This window comes from Cladophialophora psammophila, assembly GCF_000585535.1.
Source record: "Cladophialophora psammophila CBS 110553 chromosome Unknown aczJe-supercont1.8, whole genome shotgun sequence".
Taxonomy (NCBI): Eukaryota; Fungi; Ascomycota; class Eurotiomycetes; order Chaetothyriales; family Herpotrichiellaceae; genus Cladophialophora; species Cladophialophora psammophila.
In genome coordinates, this window is record NW_006912929.1 from 695,075 (window position 1) to 719,990 (window position 24,916).

General features: G+C 52.3%; 11 protein-coding genes across 11 annotated transcripts; 6 read left to right on the forward strand and 5 right to left on the reverse strand.

Moving 5' to 3' along the window:
* Nucleotides 1–81: 81 nt before the first annotated feature.
* A1O5_05886 (uncharacterized protein) lies at nt 82–1,272 on the reverse strand (the record flags this gene model as incomplete). The annotated part of the gene is made up of 3 exons (XM_007746483.1): nt 82–361; nt 412–901; nt 1,089–1,272. 3 exons carry the CDS (start codon nt 1,270–1,272, stop codon nt 82–84), a joined length of 954 nt encoding a protein of 317 aa, XP_007744673.1.
* A 773-nt stretch (nt 1,273–2,045) lies between these two features.
* On the forward strand, nt 2,046–3,435 carry A1O5_05887 (mannose-6-phosphate isomerase; the record flags this gene model as incomplete). Its single annotated transcript, XM_007746484.1, has 2 exons — nt 2,046–2,076; nt 2,132–3,435. 2 exons carry the CDS (start codon nt 2,046–2,048, stop codon nt 3,433–3,435), a joined length of 1,335 nt encoding a protein of 444 aa, XP_007744674.1.
* A 1,919-nt stretch (nt 3,436–5,354) lies between these two features.
* Nucleotides 5,355–6,464, forward strand: A1O5_05888 (uncharacterized protein; the record flags this gene model as incomplete). Its single annotated transcript, XM_007746485.1, has 1 exon — nt 5,355–6,464. The coding sequence occupies one exon, from the start codon at nt 5,355–5,357 to the stop codon at nt 6,462–6,464; it is 1,110 nt and encodes a 369-aa protein (XP_007744675.1).
* Nucleotides 6,465–7,329: 865 nt separating this feature from the next.
* A1O5_05889 (cytochrome c) lies at nt 7,330–8,226 on the forward strand (the record flags this gene model as incomplete). The annotated part of the gene is made up of 3 exons (XM_007746486.1): nt 7,330–7,360; nt 7,697–7,971; nt 8,026–8,226. 3 exons carry the CDS (start codon nt 7,330–7,332, stop codon nt 8,224–8,226), a joined length of 507 nt encoding a protein of 168 aa, XP_007744676.1.
* Nucleotides 8,227–9,310: 1,084 nt separating this feature from the next.
* On the forward strand, nt 9,311–11,076 carry A1O5_05890 (uncharacterized protein; the record flags this gene model as incomplete). The annotated part of the gene is made up of 2 exons (XM_007746487.1): nt 9,311–9,797; nt 9,848–11,076. 2 exons carry the CDS (start codon nt 9,311–9,313, stop codon nt 11,074–11,076), a joined length of 1,716 nt encoding a protein of 571 aa, XP_007744677.1.
* Nucleotides 11,077–11,521: 445 nt separating this feature from the next.
* Nucleotides 11,522–12,607, forward strand: A1O5_05891 (uncharacterized protein; the record flags this gene model as incomplete). Its single annotated transcript, XM_007746488.1, has 1 exon — nt 11,522–12,607. The coding sequence occupies one exon, from the start codon at nt 11,522–11,524 to the stop codon at nt 12,605–12,607; it is 1,086 nt and encodes a 361-aa protein (XP_007744678.1).
* Nucleotides 12,608–13,579: 972 nt separating this feature from the next.
* On the reverse strand, nt 13,580–14,467 carry A1O5_05892 (uncharacterized protein; the record flags this gene model as incomplete). Its single annotated transcript, XM_007746489.1, has 1 exon — nt 13,580–14,467. One exon carries the CDS (start codon nt 14,465–14,467, stop codon nt 13,580–13,582), a length of 888 nt encoding a protein of 295 aa, XP_007744679.1.
* A 584-nt stretch (nt 14,468–15,051) lies between these two features.
* On the reverse strand, nt 15,052–16,098 carry A1O5_05893 (spermidine synthase; the record flags this gene model as incomplete). The annotated part of the gene is made up of 3 exons (XM_007746490.1): nt 15,052–15,329; nt 15,430–15,999; nt 16,068–16,098. The coding sequence occupies 3 exons, from the start codon at nt 16,096–16,098 to the stop codon at nt 15,052–15,054; spliced, it is 879 nt and encodes a 292-aa protein (XP_007744680.1).
* An 852-nt stretch (nt 16,099–16,950) lies between these two features.
* A1O5_05894 (uncharacterized protein) lies at nt 16,951–18,989 on the reverse strand (the record flags this gene model as incomplete). Its single annotated transcript, XM_007746491.1, has 4 exons — nt 16,951–17,641; nt 17,693–18,287; nt 18,355–18,457; nt 18,600–18,989. The coding sequence occupies 4 exons, from the start codon at nt 18,987–18,989 to the stop codon at nt 16,951–16,953; spliced, it is 1,779 nt and encodes a 592-aa protein (XP_007744681.1).
* Nucleotides 18,990–19,722: 733 nt separating this feature from the next.
* A1O5_05895 (uncharacterized protein) lies at nt 19,723–21,326 on the forward strand (the record flags this gene model as incomplete). The annotated part of the gene is made up of 2 exons (XM_007746492.1): nt 19,723–20,023; nt 20,080–21,326. 2 exons carry the CDS (start codon nt 19,723–19,725, stop codon nt 21,324–21,326), a joined length of 1,548 nt encoding a protein of 515 aa, XP_007744682.1.
* A 1,248-nt stretch (nt 21,327–22,574) lies between these two features.
* A1O5_05896 (uncharacterized protein) lies at nt 22,575–24,667 on the reverse strand (the record flags this gene model as incomplete). Its single annotated transcript, XM_007746493.1, has 2 exons — nt 22,575–24,446; nt 24,497–24,667. The coding sequence occupies 2 exons, from the start codon at nt 24,665–24,667 to the stop codon at nt 22,575–22,577; spliced, it is 2,043 nt and encodes a 680-aa protein (XP_007744683.1).
* Nucleotides 24,668–24,916: the final 249 nt, after the last annotated feature.

Genomic DNA, 24,916 nt, shown 5'->3' on the forward strand with positions numbered 1-24,916 from the left:
ATTCCCATCCGGGTCATCATCGATCACGTCGTCTTCCACACTAAATGTGTTCTCGCGCGTAACTTTTTCATAATGATAGCCCTACTTCAACCCGGAAGGTAGGACGAACCGTGCATCGACGAGCATCTCCTGTACATCCTCGTCGAATTTCAAGCTGTAGTTGGGTTTCTGGAAGCTCTTGACTTTAGCTCGGTAGAAGGTATCGGTATCGGGATATTTGGCGTACACCGTCGTTCCCACCGAGAACTGTTGAGTACTAGGGGCTGTCTGCGGGATGAGTGCCAGGTCTCTGAATGTGGCCTTGCGCACTGTCTGCTTTCCGGTGGGATCATCCTCTGGGTCTCTTACGTCGTATTGTATCCTGTGGATCAAATCAGTGGCTTGTTGTTGAAAGGTGACGCTTCCACTCACGGCTTCTTGTCCTGCCACACTTTCTTGATAATGCCATGAATACCGACGCCTTCTTCTTGCTCTTGTTGGTCCTTTGGAAATTTGTAGAAGACTTCTGCTCCAGCTACAAACTGGCCTGCCCTTTCCGCTTGGAGCCCCTTGTGCGTCTCACCTCCGTCGTCCCTGGCATTTGAGGCAGCTCGGCTTTGGCTTGCTGTGCTTGAACTTCGTTGAGACGTGCCCTTAACCCGTTTCATCATTTCTAGACGACCGTCTCCCGGACTGGGCCCGGGAGAGTCAACAGCTTCTGAATCAACAGGAGGCCGCTGCTGCTTCCGTGATTTGGGTTGGCCGTTCCGGGGTGCGGGTTCGTCGCCGGATCTCATGGTCGCTAGGATGGCAAGATTGTTGATGATGTCGTCGTCATCGTGGACCTTCTTCTCCAAGTCCGCATATCGGACATTTTCTCGGTAAAGAGCGTCAAGCCGTCGATATTGTTCAGGAGTACCGGCTATATCATGACGGTCAGTCAAAACCTCAACAGCTAGAATCTTTGACGGCGGACTCTGGACACTCGCTCAAGGTCTGTACACGGACTCATAGATCATTTTTCCCCCCCTGAAATCACTGATGCTAGGCCTGGATCCACGAAGAGACAGGGGAGAAACATGTAACAGTAGGACCAAAGGTGAACCTACTTCCGGATCCTTTGATCTCTTCTTCCAGAGCCATGATATCTTGGCCGATCTTTTTGCACTTGTCATTGTAGTCCTTGGCCTTACGCAGGCTCTCAAGGACTCTAGTGAGGATATCATTCTCAAGTTCCGTGTCTTTCCCATCTCGGCCACTCGTTCCGCGACCCCCTCGAGGGCGGGATGACATCTCGGAATCAAACACGTTGTTTGCACCAGATCGTGGTGATAGTCACCAAGAAATATCTGTGATGGCCTGGGAAGGAGAATGTCTCTCGTCTCTTCACGAGAGCCCACAGTATCGCAGGGGCTGAAAAGGATGACGAGGCGTCGTGCTCCTTGAAGAGCAGACCAAGCGGCAGGCGCAAACGATGAGATGTATTTGTGACTGGACAATGAAAGCTACTTATCAAATAGAAAACACCAAATGGACTCGTAGACTATATGGACAACGAGAGATGAACAGAGGGTTTAAATGTGCGATTTTTTCAAGATATACCACGTAGACTGCAGTGGTTAAGAACATGGAAGACGAGGTTGGACGCGTGATTGGTGGAGAGACGGAAGGAATCCTTGGTTCGCAGGGAAGGCGAGGGTGGCCAATACGGACACGCATATGTACGCCCAAAGCGCAGCGAGTACGGCGAAGTATTTGACGTTCTACTTGGTCTTTCTTTCTCAACTGTCACGAGTCTTGCACGAGTCTGGCCAACTCGATCAGACCAACCAACCACGTTCAGCACGTTCCTTCAATATCCAGTGGATCTGATCTCAAGCCACTTTTGCCTTCTTTCACCGCCATATTGCTTCCAACAAATATTCTCCCCTCGAGACGTAGAGTCTCCAAGTCATACTAACCCTTCCTCCTATCTCAGACCCTTTCAGAGAAGATCATCAAGTGCCAACAATAAAAAAGGAGAAGAAGAAAAAAACACCCCTGGCGTTGCAGTTGGATTAGCCATCATGCAGGTCCCCTTAATTCGTCTCCAATGCGGTATGTATCAACAAGTCACCCTGTGTCTCGCCACCATGAAATTGACCTCCTCAAGGCTGCAATAGCTATGACTGGGGCAAAAAAGGAAAGGACTCGGCTGCCGCCAAATATGCTGCGGCAACTCCCTCGGACAACTTCACCATCCAAGAAGACAAGCCATATGCCGAACTATGGATGGGCACACACCCTTCTCTACCGTCCAAAGACCTCGTCACCGGGAGATCTCTGCTCGATCTTGTCTCCGATAACCAAGCATTGATGGGCAGCGACATCACCGAGAAATACAACAAGAAGCTTCCGTTTCTCTTCAAAGTCTTGTCCATCAACAAGGCATTGTCCATTCAAGCCCATCCTAACAAGAAGCTTGCCGAGAAGCTTCACGCCAAAGATCCAAAGAACTATCCAGACGACAACCACAAACCCGAGATGACACTCGCCATCACCCCATTTGAAGGCCTTTGTGGATTCCGGCCCCTTAAAGAAATTGCCCACTTCCTCGCAACCATTCCACCCCTGCGCGAACTGGTCGGCGAGAGCGAGGCCAAAGCTCTTGAAGAAATCGCGAATTCTCCCTCGCCATCCCTAGCCGATGCCAAATTGCGCCTCAAGGCAGCTTTCAGCTCGCTGATGAAGTCCTCCAAGGTAGATGTTGCCGCAAAATCTCACGACCTCCTGGATCTCGCTAAAAAGGGCTCCATTTCTCCCGGTCCCAGTGTCAACACCTCCGAAGAGCTCTGCGAACTCGTGCAGCGGTGCAACAGCCAGTTCCCAGAAGACATCGGCCTCTTCGTGCTATTCTTCCTCAACTACGTCAAACTCAACCCGGGACAAGCCATGTACTTGAAGGCAGACGACATCCATGCTTACATCTCCGGCGACATCATCGAATGCATGGCGAGCAGCGACAATGTGATCCGCGCCGGCTTCACTCCCAAATTCCAAGACGTCGACACCTTGACCGACATCTTGACCTACGACCACAATCCACCTGAGCAACAACTCCTCCAGCCCGTTGATTACCCTTACGTCACGCTCAACGACAGAGCTTACAGCTCCGGTAGTGACTCCTTGCTTTACGATCCTCCAATTGAGGAATTCAGCGTCGTGCGCACCGCGCTCAAGAAGCCCGGCGCAAAGGCTACCTTTGAGGGCATCGCGGGCCCGAGCATCATCATTTGTACGAGCGGCGAGGGCAAGATCAGCGTCGGCCCCAAGACGGAGGATTTCAAGGAAGGTTGGGTGTACTTTGTGGGCGCGACCGCCGAGTTGGTCATTGAAAGCGCGGCCGACGAGATGGTCACGTTCAGAGCGTTCTGCGAGATCGACGAAAAGGCGACGCAGCAGAACGGGGCTCATTGACTAGTAGCGGCTATACGCGAGCCAAAGGCTCAGCTGTGAGCATACACGACTTCGCCCGACGACCATGGAAAAAGAAGAGACAGGCAACCCCACCATCCCATCATGATGAACGGGTTCAACGAGAGCCAGAGATGTAGATGTGTGACGCGAGTGAAATGGGGGAATTTGGACCCCGAGGATTCCAGATGATAACAGAACGAACGATCAAAAAAGTTTCAGGTTACGAGAACCGGTCACGTAGACGAGGCCTTATCTATGAGTAGAGGCACCATGGGAGAATCTTGATTTGTTTTAATCTTAGACACTTTTCACTCGTGGGTAGATAGACACAAGGCAGTAAATGCAATGCAGTGTCATGTAATGCAGTGTCTTTGCAAGCCTTTCTCAATCCCCTTTTAGATGGCTCTCGCGTCGGACTCGGGTGTTTGCCGGTCCCAGCGTGTATGTATGTTGACCGTGCGTGTCCTAGATGTCCGTGGAACCATTCACCTACTTTCATCTAGTCGATTTCCCGTGTACCCAGTCCCCTTCCGCTCCGCCCCTGCCTACAAGCACTGTATCTTTCTTTGCCGTACCCGCATCGGCATATGCCCCACGGGCTTCGCTGCGAACTCGATGATCTGATATCGCCTGTCGCCCTGGACGCCGTGCTCGGGGCCCCGCCCGCAGCGCGTCTTCAGCATAGACAATCTCAAAGTCAAACTCCCTACACAGCAGGACGAGAACGATTCCGAGCCCCGTCATGGCCAACTCCAGCCCGAGCCAGCCGCGGGGCCCCTTTCCAAAGGGCTGCCTTGCGTCTTGCGACTGCGGTAGAGAGGCACTGGTCTTCATTCAATATCCCACGTTGCGTGGCAGCAGTCTCTCTCTCTCTCTCTCTCTCACGGACAGTTGCCAAAAATATCGGAAGGCATTGATGGTAGACGCGCGTCCAATCGTTCCAGTCCCTCCGGCCAGTACTCAGGAAGCTCAAGCAGAAGCCAGACTGGTGCACTGTAAGCAAATCCGCGGGGCCCAGCGTATGTGAGTTCCCCGTCTACTGTTCCGATGACCTAGAAATTGGGCGTTCGACAAAACGTTTGCAGACCTGAAATCATTGTTGACCAGGGGAAATGGCCCTCGATTTGCCGTATTTAGCAAGCTGGCCGTCTCTCGCCAGTCTGTGAAAGAGACATCTCGTAATATATTTCCCCCAAAATTCCGTCTCTTGCATCCCATTGATACGTTGAGCTTTTAGATGTGCTATGTTCATGCCTGCAAGCGCTATATAATAAGATGTCGAAGTTTCGAATGATCCTTGGGGGAGAATATCCGGGGAGACGTTACCCAGTTGGACAACTCATTTTCAATGCCCCTAAACCGTAATCCAAAGAAGGTGATGTTGCCGACAACTCGTCTGCCTGCGGCAACCCCGTTCTATTTCGTGACTCTCAATCAACTATTAGAAGCCAACCTTCTGTAGGTAGGGACTCCAGAGGTGCTCCCTGAGCGCTCAGGAAGCAGGAGGTGGGCTGAGGGTGAGCAAGGTGAGCAAAAACAGCGAGCCGGCTAGTCACGACGTGAAGATGGATGGCCAGGTCGCTGTTACTATTATCTAGCGAGCGAGATATGGAAAAGCAACGATGGTAAAGTTAAAGCCCGCCGTTAGACAGGTAGGGCGCGATTTGTAATGAAGCCAATCAATTCGTGCCACAGGGTCCATGACTTTGTATCACTCTCATTAATCTAATTATTATCGTCTCTCTTTCCCTCCTGTCCACGTATAGAGAATTGGGTGCTTTCGATTGCCAGGCAGAACTCGCATTGGGTCTCATCATTGCAGTCCGTTTCATCTGGGTTTTGTAGAACTGCCACTTCCTCAGGTCGCAATCGCCGCCCGTTCACTCACCACAGAGTCAGCATCGAATAGAATATTAATAATGGCTCCCATCCGAGTAGGAATCGTGGGGCTATCAAGCAAACCCGGCGCATGGGCAACTTTGGCACATCTGCCTCGACTGGCCAACTCTCCAAACTACAAGATTGTGGCGTTGTGCAACTCGACCTTGGAATCCACAAAGGCCGCCATCAAGGCGCACAATCTCCCCGAATCCACAAAGGCCTACGACTCTTACGAGCAGATCGCCGCCGACCCTGATGTGGACTTGTACGTCGTCTCCACGCGAGCCGACACACATTACAATGTCGCCATGCCGGCTCTGAAAGCAGGACGCAATGTGTTTGTGGAATGGCCTCTCGCCGCAACGACGGAGGAGGCAAAGGAGATGGCCACTCTCGCCCGAGAGAAGAACGTCAAGACCATTATTGGCCTTCAAGGTCGCATGTCACCTAGCGTCAGGAAGGTAAAAGCACTCATCGACACAGGGGCACTTGGAGAAATCCACAGCGTCAATTACCAAGGTGCGATTCACGTTTGGCAGAACAACGCAGCGAGTGACAGATATCACTATTTCATGGATCGCAAAGTCGGTGGGAACCTGTTGACCATATATGGCGGCCATGTCCTCGACTCAATCCTGTATGCCGTGGGAGAGCTGAAACCGGGCAGCTACACGCCCATGGCTGTCAACCTGAGACCCAAGATGCATGTCATGAGATATGACGGGTCTTTGTCGGAAGAACTCTACGACAAGGACACGCCGGACCAGATTCTTCTTCAGGGCCGCCTGGATAGACACCCGTCTGCCGTGTTCAGTTTCCACCTGAGAGCCGGAGACCGATTCATCGGCAACCCGGGGTCGACGTGGAGAATATATGGCACCAAGGGCGAACTGGCCGTCGAATTTGCTAGTGCTGGACCACAGATGGCCAAGGCGACCAGTATGCGCTTCTCCAATGCGGAGAAAGGCGTGGTGGAGGACATTATCGTGGACGAAGGCGGACAAGAATGGACAGACTTGCCAACGCAGGGTCAGAACATTGGTCGGCTGTATGAAGCGTTTGCAGCAGGAGGACCGTACGGCGACTTTGATCTCGCGGTGAAGAGGCACGAGCTCATTGACGAATTCTGGGCATCGATGCAGATATGAGGGAATGCATGCTCGGCATTACCCAATCTGGCGGTACCAGCTCCTGTTCCAGTGTACTTGGTAATAGCTGCGAGGTCTGTCATGATGATTATTACAGGGACACCGGTTAGACGAACGAGATCGGGCCTCGATCGGGTAATAGGATGCACAACAGTGCTTGTAGTACCGAGTATTGTGGCGATGGTAGACCTGCTTGCCTGCTACCCGAGCTCTTTCCGCAACGTGATCAGCTCAGCCGTTCTCCCGGGCCGTACGCCGACGTCATAGTATTCGTCTTTTCTTGTGCACTAAGTGACTGAGTAGCTGCTCGCTGGGATGGAGCTGGTGACGTAGGGAGAGCTCTCGTTAGGCTTCGGATGGCAGGCGTCACAAAGACCTCTTTGGATGTCCTCCATATCTAGCACTTGACTTTTTGACAGAAGGCAGAGGCAATAGAGAGATTGGAAAGATGAAAACCCGACCAAGGTGAAATTGGCGCAGGCACGGAGCAAGCCTGGAGGGAGGGCAGGTTGTTCCGGATTGTTACGTTGTTACATGCCCTGCAGGAATGAATCCCCGAGAAATGCCGATGACAAAGGCGCCAACGTGATTCGCAGGTGGCCGCCCGGAAGAAACTACTCGTACAGTACTGGGTACTTGTACTTGTTAGTGGGCTCAGTGGGTGGATGCGATCGATCCCTGTCCGTCATTCATCGGCGTCACCTTTTTCTTTTCTTGCTTCTCTCTCGACTTTTTTCCATCTACCTCAACATCTTGGACCTTTTGCTCCTACAACACCCCATCCAAGCTATTTTATTCCCAAGATCTCCCTCAGTCGCTCTCATATCAATACTCTCTTTCCGTCCGTCTAGTCAGTTTCGTCAACATGGCCAAAGGCGACGAAGGGTTCAAGGAGGGTGAGTGCATCCTTTTCTCCCGTGGCCTTCACAGCTTCGCAGCAGCTTCACCTATTGCTTTCACCTGTCAACTGGTCACAAGTCGCCCTCTTGTATCACATCTCAGTCTCTCTGCAAGTCGCATGACCTCCCACCGCTGCTTTTCAGGCTCGGCCTCGAGCTGGAATGCCTCTGTCCTTACAATCATACCATGATCGTACGATTGCAGCGCGACAGACTACTACACCCATAGTCCGCAATGTCCCAGACTTGAGATTCTTGATTCAATGGCTTGGTCATACTTGGCTTCTCTCCCCCACGAGCTCGACGAGCTTGAGGCGACCTGGGCCTAGCAAGGACAGAAAGCTTTTGCGAAGGTGGCCGCAAACAAGGTCGATCCAGAAGAGGCGCAGAACAAAAGCTCACAATCGCTCCCTGCAGGTGACGCTAAGAAGGGAGCCAATCTCTTCAAGACAAGATGCGCACAGTGCCACTCGTGCGTCGAGTCGGAAGGCAACAAGATTGGCCCCAATCTGCATGGCCTGTTTGGCCGCAAAACTGGCTCCGTTGAGGGCTTCTCATACACAGATGCGAACAAGCAAAAGGGCATTACGTGGGACGAGGCCTCTCTGGTGAGTTTATCACTGTCACCTCTCGTAGTTCTCGTCGTGGCTGACCCGCTCTAGTTCGAATACCTCGAGAACCCCAAGAAATACATCCCCGGCACAAAGATGGCGTTCGGAGGTCTCAAGAAGGGCAAGGACAGGAACGACCTGATCACGTTGGTTTCCTTTGACGGCCTCCAGGGCTTTGTCTCTCTGCCTGTGCTAACATTCTACCAGCTGGCTGCGCGAGGAGTGCAAGTAAATGCGATCTCTACACCTTAGTTGCCTCAACTGCTTGACGGTGCGCTCATTTCGACGCTGTTCGGGATCATCGGCTGCTTGTATCATCAAAGAAACGGCGAAGGCGCACATTTACCTAATCTGAATGTTGAACTTTGCATACCAATAAGCCGGGTGGGATGGGACGGTAGAAGCCGGAGAAGCCGGTAGACGAAGCTCTTTGTACATAAAAAAAAACATCCTCCTATTGCTTGGTTCCTCAAGAGGCGTACCTGCATTTTCTCACCCGAAACAGGCACAGCTAGCTGTAGAGGACCGACAATCAAGCAACTCCTCTCTGCTCAACTATTCCTCCTGGAACCTTCAGATGATCCAAATGCGCAATCCGCTCGCCCCCCCCCAGAGAGCTCTGAGATTTGGCGGGTGTCGAGCTGATAAGCCAGTTACAGTAACTCGGTAGTCTTCCTCTGAGCTGTCCCACACCTCCAATGATGGACCAGCGCTGCCGCATGGACAGAGGCTAGGGATGCGGCCAGAGCAGGTCGCCCCAAGTCGGCCCCAAAGCGCCCTTGCAGCAGGAATCCTGGTCTTGACCGTGTTTCTGGGCCATGATTGGCAGGCTACAAAGTACTAGATCCGCGACTCCATGACGGCCAGCTGTCCCAGTTGTCCCAGCCAGCCCAGCCTCCATCATTTCTCTCCCATTCCGTCCTCTTTGTTGCAAAGTTGCCTGAACGCAGCCCTTTGGAGAGTTCTTGCAGTCGTGCCGGTCAAACTGACTCTGACTAGCACGTCCCCTCCGTCCCTGAATCTCCATGATCGCGTTGTGAGAAGAGGCTGGACTTTCCCAGACAGAGACTTTCCCTTTTTGCCTTCTCAAACATGGTGACTTCTCGTCTCTTTCTCCTGGTCTCCTGAATTGAAACAAATCGCTCCAGCTTTGCTCAAGAGTGGTTGCATTCACCCGATCGTTGCCTAGTGACACTTATTTGTACAGAGTACAAAGGTCAGGACTGCTGTGGAAGGCGACCTGATCGTCGGCCTTCTGCCCTGCCCCGCCTCACGTCAACCTTCTGCGCAGCCTGATGTTCCATTTCCGTTTCCTTTCCTTTTCCTTATGGCTGCCATGATGCCCTCACCGCCGATGGAGGAACTTTATGCGGAAAGATTGCATGGAGATGCGCATTCGTTGCTAGAGGCGTCGATCGAAGATTTCGAGGAACAAGAGCGGCGCTCACCCCTTCTGTCTGGCTTCAGATCGGAGCAGGGAGACAGTGAAGTCGACGACCAGTCAAGCGCAGGTTTGCCCTGGTCACCTCCAGGCTTTAAGAGTCGGAATTCGAACGCAAGTGGATGGTTCAGGCAGGATCCTTACGGAAAATACGATTTGCGCCCTTCGATAAGTCCGTCACGGTCACGGCAGACCAGTCCAGAGGTCTATCAAGATGCGATCGAAGGAGATCCGGATATTACCATAGCAATGAACACGCCTTTACCAGCAGGGACGGACTCGCCGGTGAGGGAGCGTTCTCCGGAAGCAGAGCCACAATATGAAGTAAATCTGGGGACATTCGGTCAAGGAGAGACCGTACCTCCAGAGAGTCCGAACAATTGTAAATGATACTGCCAATGGAGTCTCTCCAAGTGACTGACTGTGCTCTAGACATTCGCCTACAGCTCCGAGCAGAAGTGCAACATCGAGAGCCGTTCGTTCCTTTTCTCAACTTCATACAACGAAAATTCGACGCAATGACTAAGACGAGATCAAGCACTTTCATGTCGATCATAGCCACCATCCTAGTTGCTTCACTTCTGCGCATCATTCTTGTTCCTCCGGTTCCACCTCCTGTCCCTGACCTAGTCAAGGTTTCAACTCTGGCAAAGTCATTTGAGCCCTTGATATTCTATTCCGAGAACGGCTATACCCAAATTACGGCATTGCAGGAAACGAGCGTGGCGGTGTGGGACCTGGGTGAGTCGGTCAGGAGCGCCAACATGACTTCAGCACCGTTGATTGTGCATTCCCTGGACGAGCTATCGGAGAGCTTGAAAACTCTTGGCCTCGAGTTGACCCGATTTTTTGCGGATGTTGATTCCGATGTCGACAGCATTTTGCTGGTGATGGACTGGGCGAAACGAGAACTGGAGGGCGTTACATCTGCCCAAGGAACGTCGATGTCTGGCGTGATCTTTGATCATCTACACGGTGTCTTCAACCGAGGAGGATTTCTTGAGACGTCGAAAGGGCCCACAGCATTGGGCAAATTCTTGACCGATGTTTTTGGTGCAAGTTCGCCGCAAAGAGCGAGAGCGACGCTGACGAGGACCTTCCACGAGTTTGTGAATGTGCTTGAGGAGTCGATCAACAGCGAACTGACTCACTCTGCCGCGCTGTTTGCGTTGTTTGAATCGATTGATCGGCAGTTCCTCAACTTGCAACGAACGGTGGTCCGAGAAACAGACACGCAGGAAAGACTTGAGAACGACCTTCTTTCATCTTTGTGGACAAGAGTCATCGGTCCAAATGCAGCGATGTTGAGAAAGTTTGAGAAGAACAAGCAGCTGTTGTCAAGCGTACGATCGAGGACTGTCAACAATAAGCATCTACTCATGGAGCATCACGGAAGACTGCAGACTCTCAAAGTGAATTTGGAAATTTTGCGGAGGAAATTGGTCAGTCCTTTGGTCAGGAGGAATGACTCCGTCACTGTTGATAATGCCAGTGTCATTGATCAGCAGATCAGAGGGCTCGAGGGGACCTATGACTATCTCAAGGGTGTTAGGGAAAAGCAGAAGAGCAAACTGATGGAAATGGTCTATGGCGCGAAAGCTGGCCGGCCGAGGCTGGTGGGTGTCAGAGGTGATGCGGAAGGGATGGCGCTTGACGGCTGACGCCTTGGAGACATGAAAGGATGAATAAATTTTAGCAGATTCAGACGACGGGGAATATGTTGGTCTGGTATTATTAGCCTTTTGGGTGTGAAACACATTCGCATTGTAGAACATCGATCTTCATCTCCCGTTTCCATGCCCTGTTCGCCTGACAAGTGCAAGGCTGGCCCTCGGAGTTAGCATGGTGTGCAGGAATGGTAACTCCGGGAAATGGACCTGGACCTTTTTTTCAGAAGTTTCGGCTTTGGACACAAATCCTCCAGAAACTTGTCCAATTCGCGGAACACAGCTCTATTCAGGCCTGGTGCCTTTGTCGCTCCTTATTTCTATTGATATGAGACTCTAGACTTTATGAGCGACCTGGACTCGAACCAATCTCAAAGGTCCTTGGACACTCTCCAGCGCTGCCAGACTGTCCCCTCGCTGACTTGTATTGTACGATACGATGCCTTCGCTTGCAAACTCGCTTCCCTTTTCACCGGCCGAGCTGGCCTACCTCCATACCTCGTTATCTTCTATCCCTCCTCTGCGCCCGGATGCGCGCCCTCTGGCGACCGACTTTCGACCGCTGAGAGCAGAGACGGGTGTTCTTCCAGCCGTGAATGGCAGTGCGCATGTCGGGTTTAATGACGGCCGTGAAGCCATTGTCGGCGTCAAGCTCGAGGTCGAGAGGACTGTTGCAGGGAACAGCGTGTTGTCGGGAACTGAAGATGGAGCAATGGACATTGACGCAGACGATCGAGGTCGGAACACGGGTCAAAGAAGACGAGGCAAGGGGAAGCCGGAGTGGGTGACTCTTACACTCACGCTTCCTGGTCTACGAGACGACGATCCCAACTTGGTCTTCCTCGAGGAAATGCTAAGGGAGCCATTGGTGGTGTCCTCTTCCTCGGACGCTCCATCGCTGCAGGACAGCTTGATCATCAACTCCCGATGGCACTGGCACGTATACATCGATGTGCTTCTTACCTCGCCAAATGGACTTGCAAGCTACCCACTTCCACTCCTGAGCATGGCGACACATGTGGCATTACGCGACACCCGCATTCCAAAGCTCAAGAGTGAAGGCGAAGAAGACCCCCTTGCAGATGACGACTGGATGGCCAGCACGTACCTGTATCCCCGAACCAAATCTTTTCCTGCAAAACCTCCCGTAACGTTTCTCGTCGTCGTAGTCGGCGAGAACATCATTTTCGATCCCAGTCGAGAAGAGCTTGCCGTTGCGGACGGTGTCATCGCCGCCAGTGTCGGGAGCACGACGAAAGAGGGAGAGTTCCAGTTGCTTGCGACGCGGATGATCGACACGCCTGCGAGAGATACAATGAAGGGCGTGCTACAATCCGGCGAGGTGCAAGAAGGGGTTGATGTTCCCGGTGTTTGGCGGCCGAGGATCGGTGGTGTCAAGAGGAGTCTGTTGAAGAAGGTGGTCAATGCTGTGCTTACCGAAGGCGTTGCGAAGGATGTCATGAGCGGTCTGGACGGTTTCTTGACCGTCGAGATGAATACTGAGGCAGGTGCGAGCACGGGATAAATGGTTGACATTCGATCTTACGAACCGAATACCGATATTGCCAGAACGAGCATCTTTTGTCTGTGCGACATAAGGCCCTTATGAATGCGCTCCTCGCTATGACCGGGATCCGACAAACCCAGCACTCTTCGAGAGATCTTGAGGAATCCACCAACACGATCAATCGAGACGAGTCATCTACACAGCACGACAATGCTGCGTTCCAAGCATCCAAGCAATCCGCATCCAAGCATTTCCCGCACAACCACCTTGAGCCATCCATGCAGGGAGCGGTAGAGCGAGGATGACGATCGTAAACGAAGGACAAAAGCACGGACCACAGCTGAGCTGGACACAGCAGGTTTGGTTTTCGGGCCCACAAAGACCACAACGGACTTAGGTGGCTAGCATGCATACATGCATAGATACCGCCACAGCCAGCAAAGCGGACCTAACTAGGTGCAGCGGCCATTCAGCCCGCAGACAGGGCCCTGACGGATTGATTTATCCGAAACGGGGGCAGAGGCAGTCAGCGATGAAAATATGTCACGCCCTGGGATCGACTGTGGAAAGTTGATGTGTATACGAACAATCGAAGAAGGGAGGAAGGGAGCACCAAGGATTCGCGCCCGAAAGCTCGCTTGAGGATTTATTTTATGCTTCTTACTCAGGTGCTAAGCCTGCCGCACAAACAAACATGGTTCGGTCTATAGACGAGATCTTGTCGTGGACGAGAAGGGTCATATCGACTTCCGGTATGTGGTATGTGGTATGTGGCATGCTTTATGCTATGTAGCATTTGGTGTGCGACAGCAGAAGGCTGCTCCTGCTATCGACCAATACGTTTCTAGTTCTCCTTGTTCCGTCAAAAACGCAACTCCAAGATTCATTTCATCCTTTTGAAACTATCACCACACACATCGACCTAAAACTCGCCATCTGGCCTCCCTTTCCCTTCCTCTGAAGATGATGTCACGGATCTGACGGCCCTTCTTAGGCCCTCTCGCTCTGCAAGACACCATACAGCCCCCCCTGCTCGCCTGCCTGGCTCTCCTGGCCCTTCTGTCGGGCCCGGCCACCTTCAACGCCAGCCTGGCCCATTTCGCCCATGGGATCCTCGTTCCTCCCCAGAAACTCACGCTCCGCGAGTCGGCCGGGGTCGTTGACGGTGCCGATGGCGCCGGTGAACGTCTTGGTCTGGGGCATGCTGTGCGTGACGTCTGCGTCCTCGAGGTTTGCGCCTTTGGGCTTGAATGTGTTCTCCGGCATCGCGACGCCCGTCACCGTGGATGCGTATCCGGGCGCGGCGTCAACGTGGGGACGCATACCTGTGCCCGCGGCGGGGGGGCCGCCAGCGCCGCCTTTGATGTTCGCCGAGCCAGAACGGATTTGGGACTGGTCGATACCGCCGGCGGACGAGGACATGGTTGAAGCGCCAAAGTCACTCTCCCCGGCCGGTCGACCGGTCGAACCCCCATATCCAGTCCCGCTTCCAGCCTGTTGGAAAGCACTCGATCCTCCGCCAGCATAGGTACCCTGGTCGCTGTGGACGCCGTCAAACTGTGCCCTCCCTGCAGCGTCGGGGTACTTTAGGCCTGCAGCGCCCTTCACATCGGCTCCTGCGCCCAGAGCATCTCTCTTCTCCCGCTCGGTGCCCGTCGCGGCCGGGGGCAGCGTTGTTGCCCCGGATGTATCCGTCGTGTTGAGCGTGGATTGGTCGCCTCGTACGCCCATGGGGACAGCCGGGCTGTTTTCAGAGAAGGCACCGCGGTTCTTGATGGATTCTGCTGCCAGGGAGTCCGAAGCGATGGGCCCGGTTGGCTCTTGAGGGGTGTTGTTGAAATCAGGTTTGGGCGCACGGGGATTTGCTGTGAAAGACATGGTTTCTTGCGAGCCTTTTGGTGTCAAGTGATGGGGGACGTGTATGGGATTGGATTGGATTGGATTGGATTCGTGTTTCAAACCGTAGCTAGGGGTTTTGGTCTTTGAAAAAGAGTCTGTGATCAAAAATTGGGAGATAGGCTTGAAGATAGGGTTATATGAGGAAGGAGAAAGGAAGAAAAATGCTCATGAGACCCAGGAAATGTCAATCGAAGAAATATTCAGTATCTTGAAATGATCATCGAGAAGGCTGTGGTTGAAATGGTTGTGACATCACTCGAGGGTTCCACTGTGAAGTCATGGTTGAAACGTCGCCATCCAGCTTTGCCACTGGCTGGGCTTCTTTCTCCGAGCCCAAATCAATGAATCGCTGATCGACCAGATTCTTCTATCATTAAGGGTCGTAAAGCCTCGTATCAGTCTCATTCTCTCTATGTTGCCGTGAGTGCGGGTTTCATCCCCTGCTCTTTGTATGACAGACTTCAATGCCACCAGTAAACCATGAATAAAACGCAAAAGTCATCCTGGTATCATGCCTGTAAACCGCAACAGCCTTTCACAAACAGCCTCATTGCGTGCGTTTACTACTTCAGTACCTTCCTGGCGAAAGTGGGCAGGACGAAGCTTGCTCGGTGGATCTCTTTGTTGTAGTACTTGCACAGTTTCTCTTCCTCCTCGGGGCTCCAAGATCGCAATGGCTCTCTGACGTTTCGGTTGGGGTCTTTGCAGCAGACCATGAAACCAATCTGACCAGAAGGATAGGTCGGGATCGTGGTGTAGGCGTATTCGACCACGGGGAAGACTTCTTTGCATTCTTTCTTGAGCTTGGTGATTAGAGGCAGATGGAGCCATTGGTTCTCAGCTAGACAGTAGTGGTTGTGTTAGCGTGTTTTCTTTTCCACAGATCTGCGGGAACAGAGCGTTTGGAGCTCAAGGAAATGTGTAGGGAGAAGGGTGCGCACAACCTTGGGTAGTTATGACACCACCGTCTCTCAATGCTCCATAAAGAAGCTCAAAATATGGTTTCTGGAAGAGGGTCTCTGCAGGACCTTCGGGATCGCTGCTGTCAGTGATGATGACGTCGAATTCGTCCTTGCGGTCTGCGAGGAATTTGAAGCCATCTCCAATAAAGGTTTCGACCGCAGGATGTTGGAATCCAATGGACATTCCGGGGAGATATTTCTTGCTGACGCGGATGACAGCCTCATCGATATCGCACAGAATGGCCTTCTCCACCGATTCATGCTTGACGACCTCGCGCAGAACACCTCCATCACCGCCACCAATGACGAGAACCTTCTTTGGATCCGGGTGAGAGTTCATGGCCAAGTGTGTTATCATCTCTTGATAAGAAAACTCATCCCGCTCGGTGCACTGGATGACATTGTCAAGGACCAGGACTGTGCCATGGTCGCTGCTCTCGAAGACCAGGACGTCCTGGTATTTTGACTTCTCATGATGAAGCACTTGGTTGACCTTGAGGATCATGGCTTGGCCGGGCCACATGTCCGAAATCTCTCGGAACCAGCCATCTGCGATGACGAAGCGAGTCAGAACGGCCACACGATTTGGGATAGAGCATTAAACAGGGGTGACATACCTTTGATCGTAGGATGGGTGATTTCGGACATCATGGCAACAGAGTTGAATGTGAAAAGTGCGGATGCCGAAACGAGTGAGGGAACGCGGGGTAAACAGCCACAGCAACCGTCAATGGGTTGTTGGAGAAGCAAGAAGAGGACGAAGAATTGTACACGTTGAAGAGGATGGAAAAGAGATCGAAGAAGAAAGAGGAGAAGCAAACAACAGCCTAGACGAAGGTGGGCAGCGGGCAAGTTCAAGGAACGCTGCACTAGCTGGTCAAAATGCACAGGTCCTCGTCGTGTGACTGCGTGAGAGAGTGAACCGCGTTGCTACGTTTTCTCTCACTAAACCTTTTTTTCCTTTTACCTTAATTTTTTTTTTTTTTTTTTCATTTTCGGAGCGGGGCGACACAGAAGACGGCTCGACGGTTCAGCTGTCCCTCACCCATTCGTCGTTGTCGATTCGTCCCTGAGCCAACGACCAGGGTCACATCTCGCTGCTTCACTTTCCTCTGACCTCTCACCACTCATCACCCACCTCCATGTCTCCAGCCACTCCCCGGTTCAAGCACTTAGCTACCTCGCTACCTGCGAGCACAAGGCATTTCTACGCCGCCACAATAGAGTTGCAACGGGACCAAAAAAAAGCTCAGAAAGAGAGTGGGGGAAGCAACCACTAGCCACAAGTTGGGACCAACATCCCGGAGCTTGCCGGCGATGCCCATGGAGACGAAAGACGAAAGATGCACGATTGCTCTATCGAGAGAAACTCTTCTCTTGAACATTCAACGGACGGTACATAACAGCGCGCTATCTGGTGTCCGCTTTGGTCCTAGCTGATGTCGTCCTAATGACAAAGAAATGCCCAAATAACGGACATGCCTCTGAAGCGAACTTGAATTAATTTTCGACCTCCTTCGTCTGGTTGGCATGTCGGCCACCAATCTCCTTCTCGAGGTGAACCTCGACATGGTTGGTGAAATACTTTGAAGGGTCATAAACGGCCACTGCGCAAAGCATGGCGACAACACCAAAAGGAATTGACGACAGCCAAGTGATGCGGAACCCATACGCATATCCAAGCCGGGCTGCCTCTACACACTTGGAGAACACCGTTGCCGACACGCTAGGTACAGTTGCGGCCTGGTCAGGCACGCCAACCAGCGTCAGCGAGACTGCTTCGATCAAGGCTGGGAGAGTCTTGGCCGACACATTCGCTGCCAGAGCAACCTCCGAGATACGGCTGGGGACTTGCTTGGCCGAGATCTGATTGAAAATGGATGAGAAGATGACGGAACCAACCGCTCCACCGAGAGACCGGAAGGTGCCAATCAGCCCGATAGCGACTCCCAGGTCACGTTGGGGCACGTGGAGCGAGGCCGTTGTATAGCAGTTTAGCGTGATCCATCCGAATGGAAGCATGGCGAGGAATTGCACCGCCATGACCCAGTTGATGTTGTGGGGAGTGATGAGTGCGGCCAGTCCGAAAAACAGGGTCTGCATGAAGACGGAAAAGGTGAGTTGGATATGAACGTGCTTGATATAGTGTACAAGGCCGGGAATAATGACGCCTCCGACGAGCTGACCGGCACTGATGGATTGTTAACATCACCATCCGCATTTCGGCAGGGCGGGTACTTACCCAGAAGGGATAGAGTATACACCAATCTTGATTGGATCGGCAGTATAGAGGAAGAGGATTGTTTGGGCGTTGAGCGCAGAGGCCGCAAAGAACACCATGCCCGCCACGAAGACGAGCATGAGCAGTGACGAGAATGACCGGAAGCTCTTGAACAAGTACCACGGGAACAGAGGATCCTTGGCGAGGGTGAAGTCGTACACGAAAGATCCCAGAAACACGAACAGTCCGAGGATCAAAGGAGCCAGAGTCCCCGCAGCAGACCAAGGATAAGTGTTTCCACCGGAGTTCAAGCCGTACAGGAAGACAGCAAGGCCAGAGACAAAAAGGGCGGTGCCGATGAAGTCGAGCTGCTTGAATTCTTGCCACTTGGTCAAGCCATCAGGACGTGGGTGACTGGGCGGAAAATACACAACGAATGTTCCAACGAGTGAGAAACCTCCGTATCCCATGGCAATGTAGAACATCACCCGCCAGCTGGCGTGGGAAAGAAGAGCATTGGCAAGAAGCGTACCCGCGATGGCCCAACTTGCAAGGTTGAGTTCTGTCCAGGCGAGGCCAACACCACGGTATTTGTTGGGCAGGATTTCAGAGATACCTGTTTAAACATATATATATATAAGGAACTGAACATCGCAGCAGCCGGGAGACTGAGAGAGGCTCACCTGCGTAGGCGACCGAGACTGTTCCAATGGAACCTCCGAGGATGACTTCGCCGGCAATGAGTTGATTCATAGTCTGTGCGCTGCACGCAACAGCGCCACCAATCTACATCGACATCACAGTTAGCTTTGTCGCGGATAGAAACATCGCAAGCCAAAAATATCGGCTCCACGCGGTGCACAGTGGAACAAACATCAAAACCTCGACATCGTTCGATATCGGATTTTGCTGCGTGAAAAAGACTTACGACTGTGAGAAGCTGTCCAACAAGAATAACATATCGACGACCGAAGATATCTGACAGTCTTCCTGCAACCGAAAAGCCAACAGCAGCGGCTGCACCCCAGCCGGAAGGTATCCAAAAGTCGATGGTGTCACCGCCCAGTTTCTGACTCAATTGTACCAAGATAGGGGTAGCGAGAATGAAGCCGAAGATGATAGGTCCTGTGAAAGAGGTTCCCAAGAAAAGAGCTGAAAGAATGACAGAGAGACTGAGCTTCTCAGCGTGCTCAGGATTATCCTCGAGCGCAGCTTTGTGAGGATCTTCATATCCCTTTGTTGGAAGGTCGCGGCCCTCACTGTGGGCAACCTCAATCTCACCCTCCATGACAGCCTTGTGCTCAGCTGTTTCCTGCATTGTGGGCACCGTTGCGGATGGGGTACAACCTGGAGCAAGTGTGGTAGGGGAAGTGGATGAAAAAAAATAAAAAAATTCCAAGAGACTGCAGGTGAGACGAGCCATGACTTTTTGTATCTGCTACCAGCAGCTGCTAAAGTTCCCCAAAGTGGCTCTGATCAACCCCGTGCCCCCTGCTCTCCCATCTTCACCATGTGGAGGACGCAGACGAACGGTTGCTCTAGGTACACCTACTTGGGGCCGAGGCTGGATTCTAGATGGTCCATGAATCCGGTTGCTCTGGCCCCTGTGGAGCTGGAAGGAAAGTACCAATGATCCCCCTTTTCTCATCTCGACCAGGCAGCCTAAAAGGCTTAGGCGTTGCTTGACTTAACCCATTATCTTGGAGCCAGGCTACCAGGCTCTTCCCATCGTTTCGTTCCCATGCCGGAAGTCTAAGACCCCACAAACGACGGTCAAACTCCGCGCGTGGCTCCCCTGAGAATCGAGAAGGGACGTCGCTACAAGTCGTGGGGCTGGAGATTGTTTGCGGGGGAATCCCACCTCAGTCTCCATCGGGACCATGTCATCGCACTGCCGAAACTTGCCGCTGACAGGATGCGGAGTGTATAATTGGGAGAAGACATGACTTGTGTCGACTATGAACGACGCCCTCCGTGTAGCTTCGCAAAGGTTCCATTAAATAGGTATCGCTCTGTGCGGTTGCTGGAACAGGCATTCTACAGGCAGAACCATGGCCATGGCTGACACACCCCCGGTTGTACGTCCTGTCCTCTTATGGGGTCCGGTCCTCCTCCTGGTGGCTTATTACCCGGCCCTTTTGATATACCGGTTATTCTTTTCGCCCATGAGCAAGATTGCAGGCCCGTGGATCACGAGAATATCTGATATCCCCGAAGCAACTGCGTTGAAGGACAAAAGACGTGCTGAATGGGCGAGTGAGCTCTTTGCCCAATATCCCGATTCCGTGGCGGTAAGGACACGCCCGAATGCAGTGTCATTTAATCACCCCGATGCGGTTAAGGCTATCTATGGTATGTGATTATTTGCGGCGAATTCATCCGAGTGTCGAGCTCACAAAAGACAACAGGCCACGGAAAGGGGGCGGATGAATTCGGCAAGTCAAGCTGGTACGATGCCTTCTCGACGACTGGAGAATCTCTGTTCTCGACGCGGTCAAAGAAGAATCACGCACGGAAGCGGCGTATGGTATCCCATGGCTTCAGCATGCAATCTCTCTATCTTTTTGAGCCCTATGTCGACGCTGTCATGGAAATCTTTCTTCGGAAAATGGACGAGTTTGCAAGCACTCAGCAACCCTTCGACATTTATTTCTGGTTTGAGCTCTTTACCATGGACCTGATGGGCGAACTTTCCTTTGGCCATAACTTCGGTGCCATTCAGGGTGGCCGGCCGGTCAAATACTCCAAGCTTGTGGAGCTTTCTCAGCACTTCGCAAATCTGAGCGGCATGCTACCTTTCGGCAAGTACAATGTGAAAGTCTTGAGCATGGTGCCATTGCCATACATCCAGAAACTGTACCAAGCGCGGCTTGAATATTTGGACTATGCGAGACAGGCACTGGAGAAACGGTTTCAGGATAATCGCAACCAAGTGCTTGGCGGCAAGCCAAGGCAAGACATCATGCAACGTTTCATCGAGGCACAGGACCCAGAAACAGGCGGACGAATGGACTTTCCAGAATTACGAGCTGAGGCCTCCTCATTGATGGTGGCCGGGGCAAGCACAGGGAGCGTTACCATGAACTGGATGACTTACTATCTCAGCAAGAACCCATCTGTGAAGGCGCGCATCATTCAACAACTCGAGCAGATGTTCCCCGATAATCTCGACGCGTCGACGCCTCTTCCCTTCGCGATGTTGAACAAGTTGAGCCTTCTAGAAGCTACCGAGATCGAATGCCTGCGGATGCACCCACCCATCGGCTACGCCATGCCACGCATGACTCCACCCCAGGGAGCTATCATCTGCGGAGTTTACGTACCGGGCAACGTCGACGTCGGCGTGCCCGCAGCTACCATTGGACGCAACCCCGTCGTGTACCGCAATCCAAACATTTGGAACCCGGACCGCTGGCTGGACGAAAAGGCCGATCTGGCTACAATGAAGACTTGTTTCCTGGGCTTCGGCTTCGGGAGCAGACAATGTATCGGGAGAAACGTGGCGAACCAGTTTATCATCAAGATGATTGCGACCTTGTTGTTGAAATATGATATCGAGCTTGAAGATCCAAATCTCGTTTTGGGCACGAAGGAGTTCACGATTCTCAAGCCGGATCGAGAATACAATGTCATCTTGCGGCCGAGGAGGCACTGATCCGTCTTCTCTGGCCAGCTGGGTCTTGACCGTTTCATTGCAGGGCCATACGAGTTTTGACTTCGGAGCTACGATCATTAACGATATGATATGATAGGTAGAGAATGACGCATGGTAAGGAACAGCATGACTAGTTCTTGCTCCCGATCTTGATTTTTCATGCGGCATGTAGGGCGGCGTAGCATGAACGAACACACACACATACACACACACACACATACACACACACACACATACACACACACACACACACACACACACACACATATATATATATATTCTATGTCCTATATAGACTTTGGCAAAAACCCAGGTTCATCTACGGATTGACACATTGCCTGTGCTCGTGACGAGTATGTAGTGCGAATCTCATCTCTACCCTGCAGGAGAGCAAGAAGTTCTTGTTCTGTCTTTCGTCTCGCCCTTGCTTCTCTCCTCTCCAGTCCAGCCCGCTCGCTCCACCACAGTGGAGCAACCCCGAACTAGGTTAGAAAAGGACGTACCTCGTATTAATATTATCGTTGCGGAGGGGCCCCAGTCCGGCTACATATGTAAGCCCGATGAGTGACATGTCTTGACAATAGTGGCGACGTGGTACGGAGTAGACCCTGAGTACGGAGCATGGGAGATGAGATCCCTGGTACTCTGACACATAGACCTGTGTGTACGTACATGTGTATCCAATTTCACTTCTCCCTACCTAGTATGTATTGTCCCGTGGATGCGTCTTGAAATACGTCTTGCGGCGGCGGAAGTCCGAGTCCTTGATGCGCCTAGCCGGCGAAAAGGTTTATAGAGAAACATAATTTACTGTATCCTCCGTAGCCAGGATAAGTGTGCTCAGTCCCCCTGTACCCAGTATGTATGTGTGCATGTGCGTGAAATTACTAACCCTTGTGCAATTTTTGAGGGAGTCTACCTATCTCTACTGGGTAGAGAATGTCCGCCCGTTGAAGTGTCAGTGAAGTGTCCATCCATCCATCCATCCATCCAGGCCAGGTTCCGTCATCCCAATTTCAAAGCACTTCAAGCATCAACCATTGCAGTTTCCACAATTGTAGAGGCTCGATGTTTGTCCCTAAATCCAAAGCCTGTATTTTGCTCTCATATCTTGCTTGCTGCATCCATCCATTGCGAACTCCAAATCCAATCCATATCATTCAGTCAGTCACGTTTCCATCCCATTGCAGTTGATCCGCATTGAAGAATCCAATCCATTGACCCTCACTCTACCTGGAAAAGTACGATTCACAACCCCTTGAACCTCTCCCAACCCGCAGCGCCATTCCTTGTCGGACTTGCTCTTCCCTCTTCAGCTGCTTTCCCGCTGACATCTCTCCGTCTACCCATGCCTTTACCAAACTCTGCACCGAGCCCCGCGTATCCACCGTTCATGTCAAACCCGGTTGAGTTAGAAGCTTGTCTGGTGCCGTTCCATTGGGACGGAGAAGCGGTCTGCACATTCGTGATGTTGGCGCTCAATCGTCCCTCTTCGTCATCAGATGTGGAGTAGACCTCGAAGTTGGCAGAGTAGTCGCTTTCCGTCTGCATCGTGCGAGTGCGTTCGTACATACTCTCAACCTCTTTAATGCTGGTTCGAATTTCTTCTTTCTTATCGTTGTCATTGTGAGTGGGAGATGCAGAGCCAATGGATTGTCGCAGATCACCATAGAAGCGTGCTTTCCCACCGCTACCGACGAAGCTGGATGGTCTGCTATCGGTTGGGGTGCCTCTGAGTTGAGCTTGGGCATTACCATCTGCGTCGTGGAGGGCGGCGCGACTTCCGTCGTGCTGAAAGCGGGAATCCCTTGTGGGTGTGAAATATGCATTTTCATCGTTGAACGCTGTGCGTGTAGGTGTCGGAGGGTTCATGCCTAGAGGTTCACGGCTTCTCTTCTTTGGCGGAGAGCCAGGGGATGGCATAGGAAGTGATTGGTGTAAGCTAGTTCTGCTCGAGTTTTTCGAGTGGATGTGGGTCAGGCTGTTATTTGTTGGTGGTGCTAGCTGGGCCTGACTGTTGCGTGCTGGGGAACCATGATACCAATTCTCTCGTTCACGATGAATCTTGTCGGATGGAGCGTCTGTAACGGTGATGGCAGACACAGGGGACATGGGCCGGACTTCGTGGTCCAGTTCTGCAGAGGCCTCTTCGCTCATCGTGCTGGGCACGCCTTCGTAATCGAGATATGACAGCCATGAAGATGGACGAGATGGTTTCTCCTTGAGTTGGGAAGAGCGTTCGGGGCGGAAATCAAGTCCACTACCAGCTGCACGAGAGGTTGGAGAGGGATTGACGGCAGAGCCAGGTCGTTCAGGAGATGAATTTCGTGACCATCGCCAGGGATCTTTTTCATTTTCATCCAGTTCTTTGCGGAACTCTACCCTTGAGTTGCGGGCGCTGTCACCGCCGTAGAGCGTGACGCTGTCGGCCGAGTCAGTCCGAGTGTGGATAAAAGGGACTCTCTTGAAACCCGAAAGCTGCGACTCTCGCTTAGCGGCCAATGCTGAGGATCTCATGTTCTTCTCGGTGATCTCGGATTTATTCCGTTTGTGCCTGGATGTGAGATTCGGCTCCAGAGGATTCATGTCTGGCGGCAGCTTGGAGATCTGTCTGAACTTGACACCGAGGTAAATGTCCAGGAGCAGCGATAGCAGCATCAGGCCACCTTCAACGCACGAAAGCAGGAAGAAAGCATTGATGATCTTGTATGACAGATCTGTATTGTTGAACAGCGTGCTCCATCCGTATTCGTTGTTTGTGTAGTCTGCATGTGCCACCCATGCGCAGAAGACCCAGAAGGGGATCAGACCAGTATCCACCATGGCCGCAAATATCATGTAGCTTGCTGTAGAAGCAGGAGTGCGGCTTGTAGGTGCACGCGCGAGGTGGAAGACTGCATAGAGGGTGTGAAGAAGGGCAATAGCAGGAGCGCAGCGAATGATCCATCCTATTGTTGCGGTGGTCTTGTTGATGGCGATAACACAGAAGAGGGAGCCCAGAGCCCCGATCAAGGCACAAATTCTTAGGAAGAGTTGGACGTATCGGACGCGGACGACCTTCTTATGGGTATTAGGAGGCATCGGTTTGGCATTGAGATTGCCGTAAGGAAGGACTATGTACTGCGTATGGGTCAGTCGAGGAGCACTTGTCTCTGCTTCAGGGACCATACGGAATCAGGATGCTTGTTAAAATCAACCAGTGGACCATCTTGCTTGGGTTTCAGAGGCTTGGGAGTCCAGGAAGCATGGGATGCAGCCTTGGGATTGAAAGCACGATCAGTTGGGCTGCCAAAGGTGTATGTCGAGGGTCGGTCGTAAATGAATGGAGGTTCGACACCCATGCTTTGCTGGAATGCTGTTGCTGGCAATGAGATGGAACTGCAAAGAGTGGAATGTTGGTGCTGACATGGGTATTAAGAAAGGTCATGGCGGTTCAAGAGGCTGGTGTGGTTGGTGTCAATCCACCAACCCTCTATTTACCGGCAGGGAGTTGCCCAGCAACGATTCGCCTAATGCAGCCTCGTCCAGCCTCGCTTTGCCCCTGGTAAGGACCGACGAGGCTGGGGTTCTAAAACAGGCCGTCAGATTCG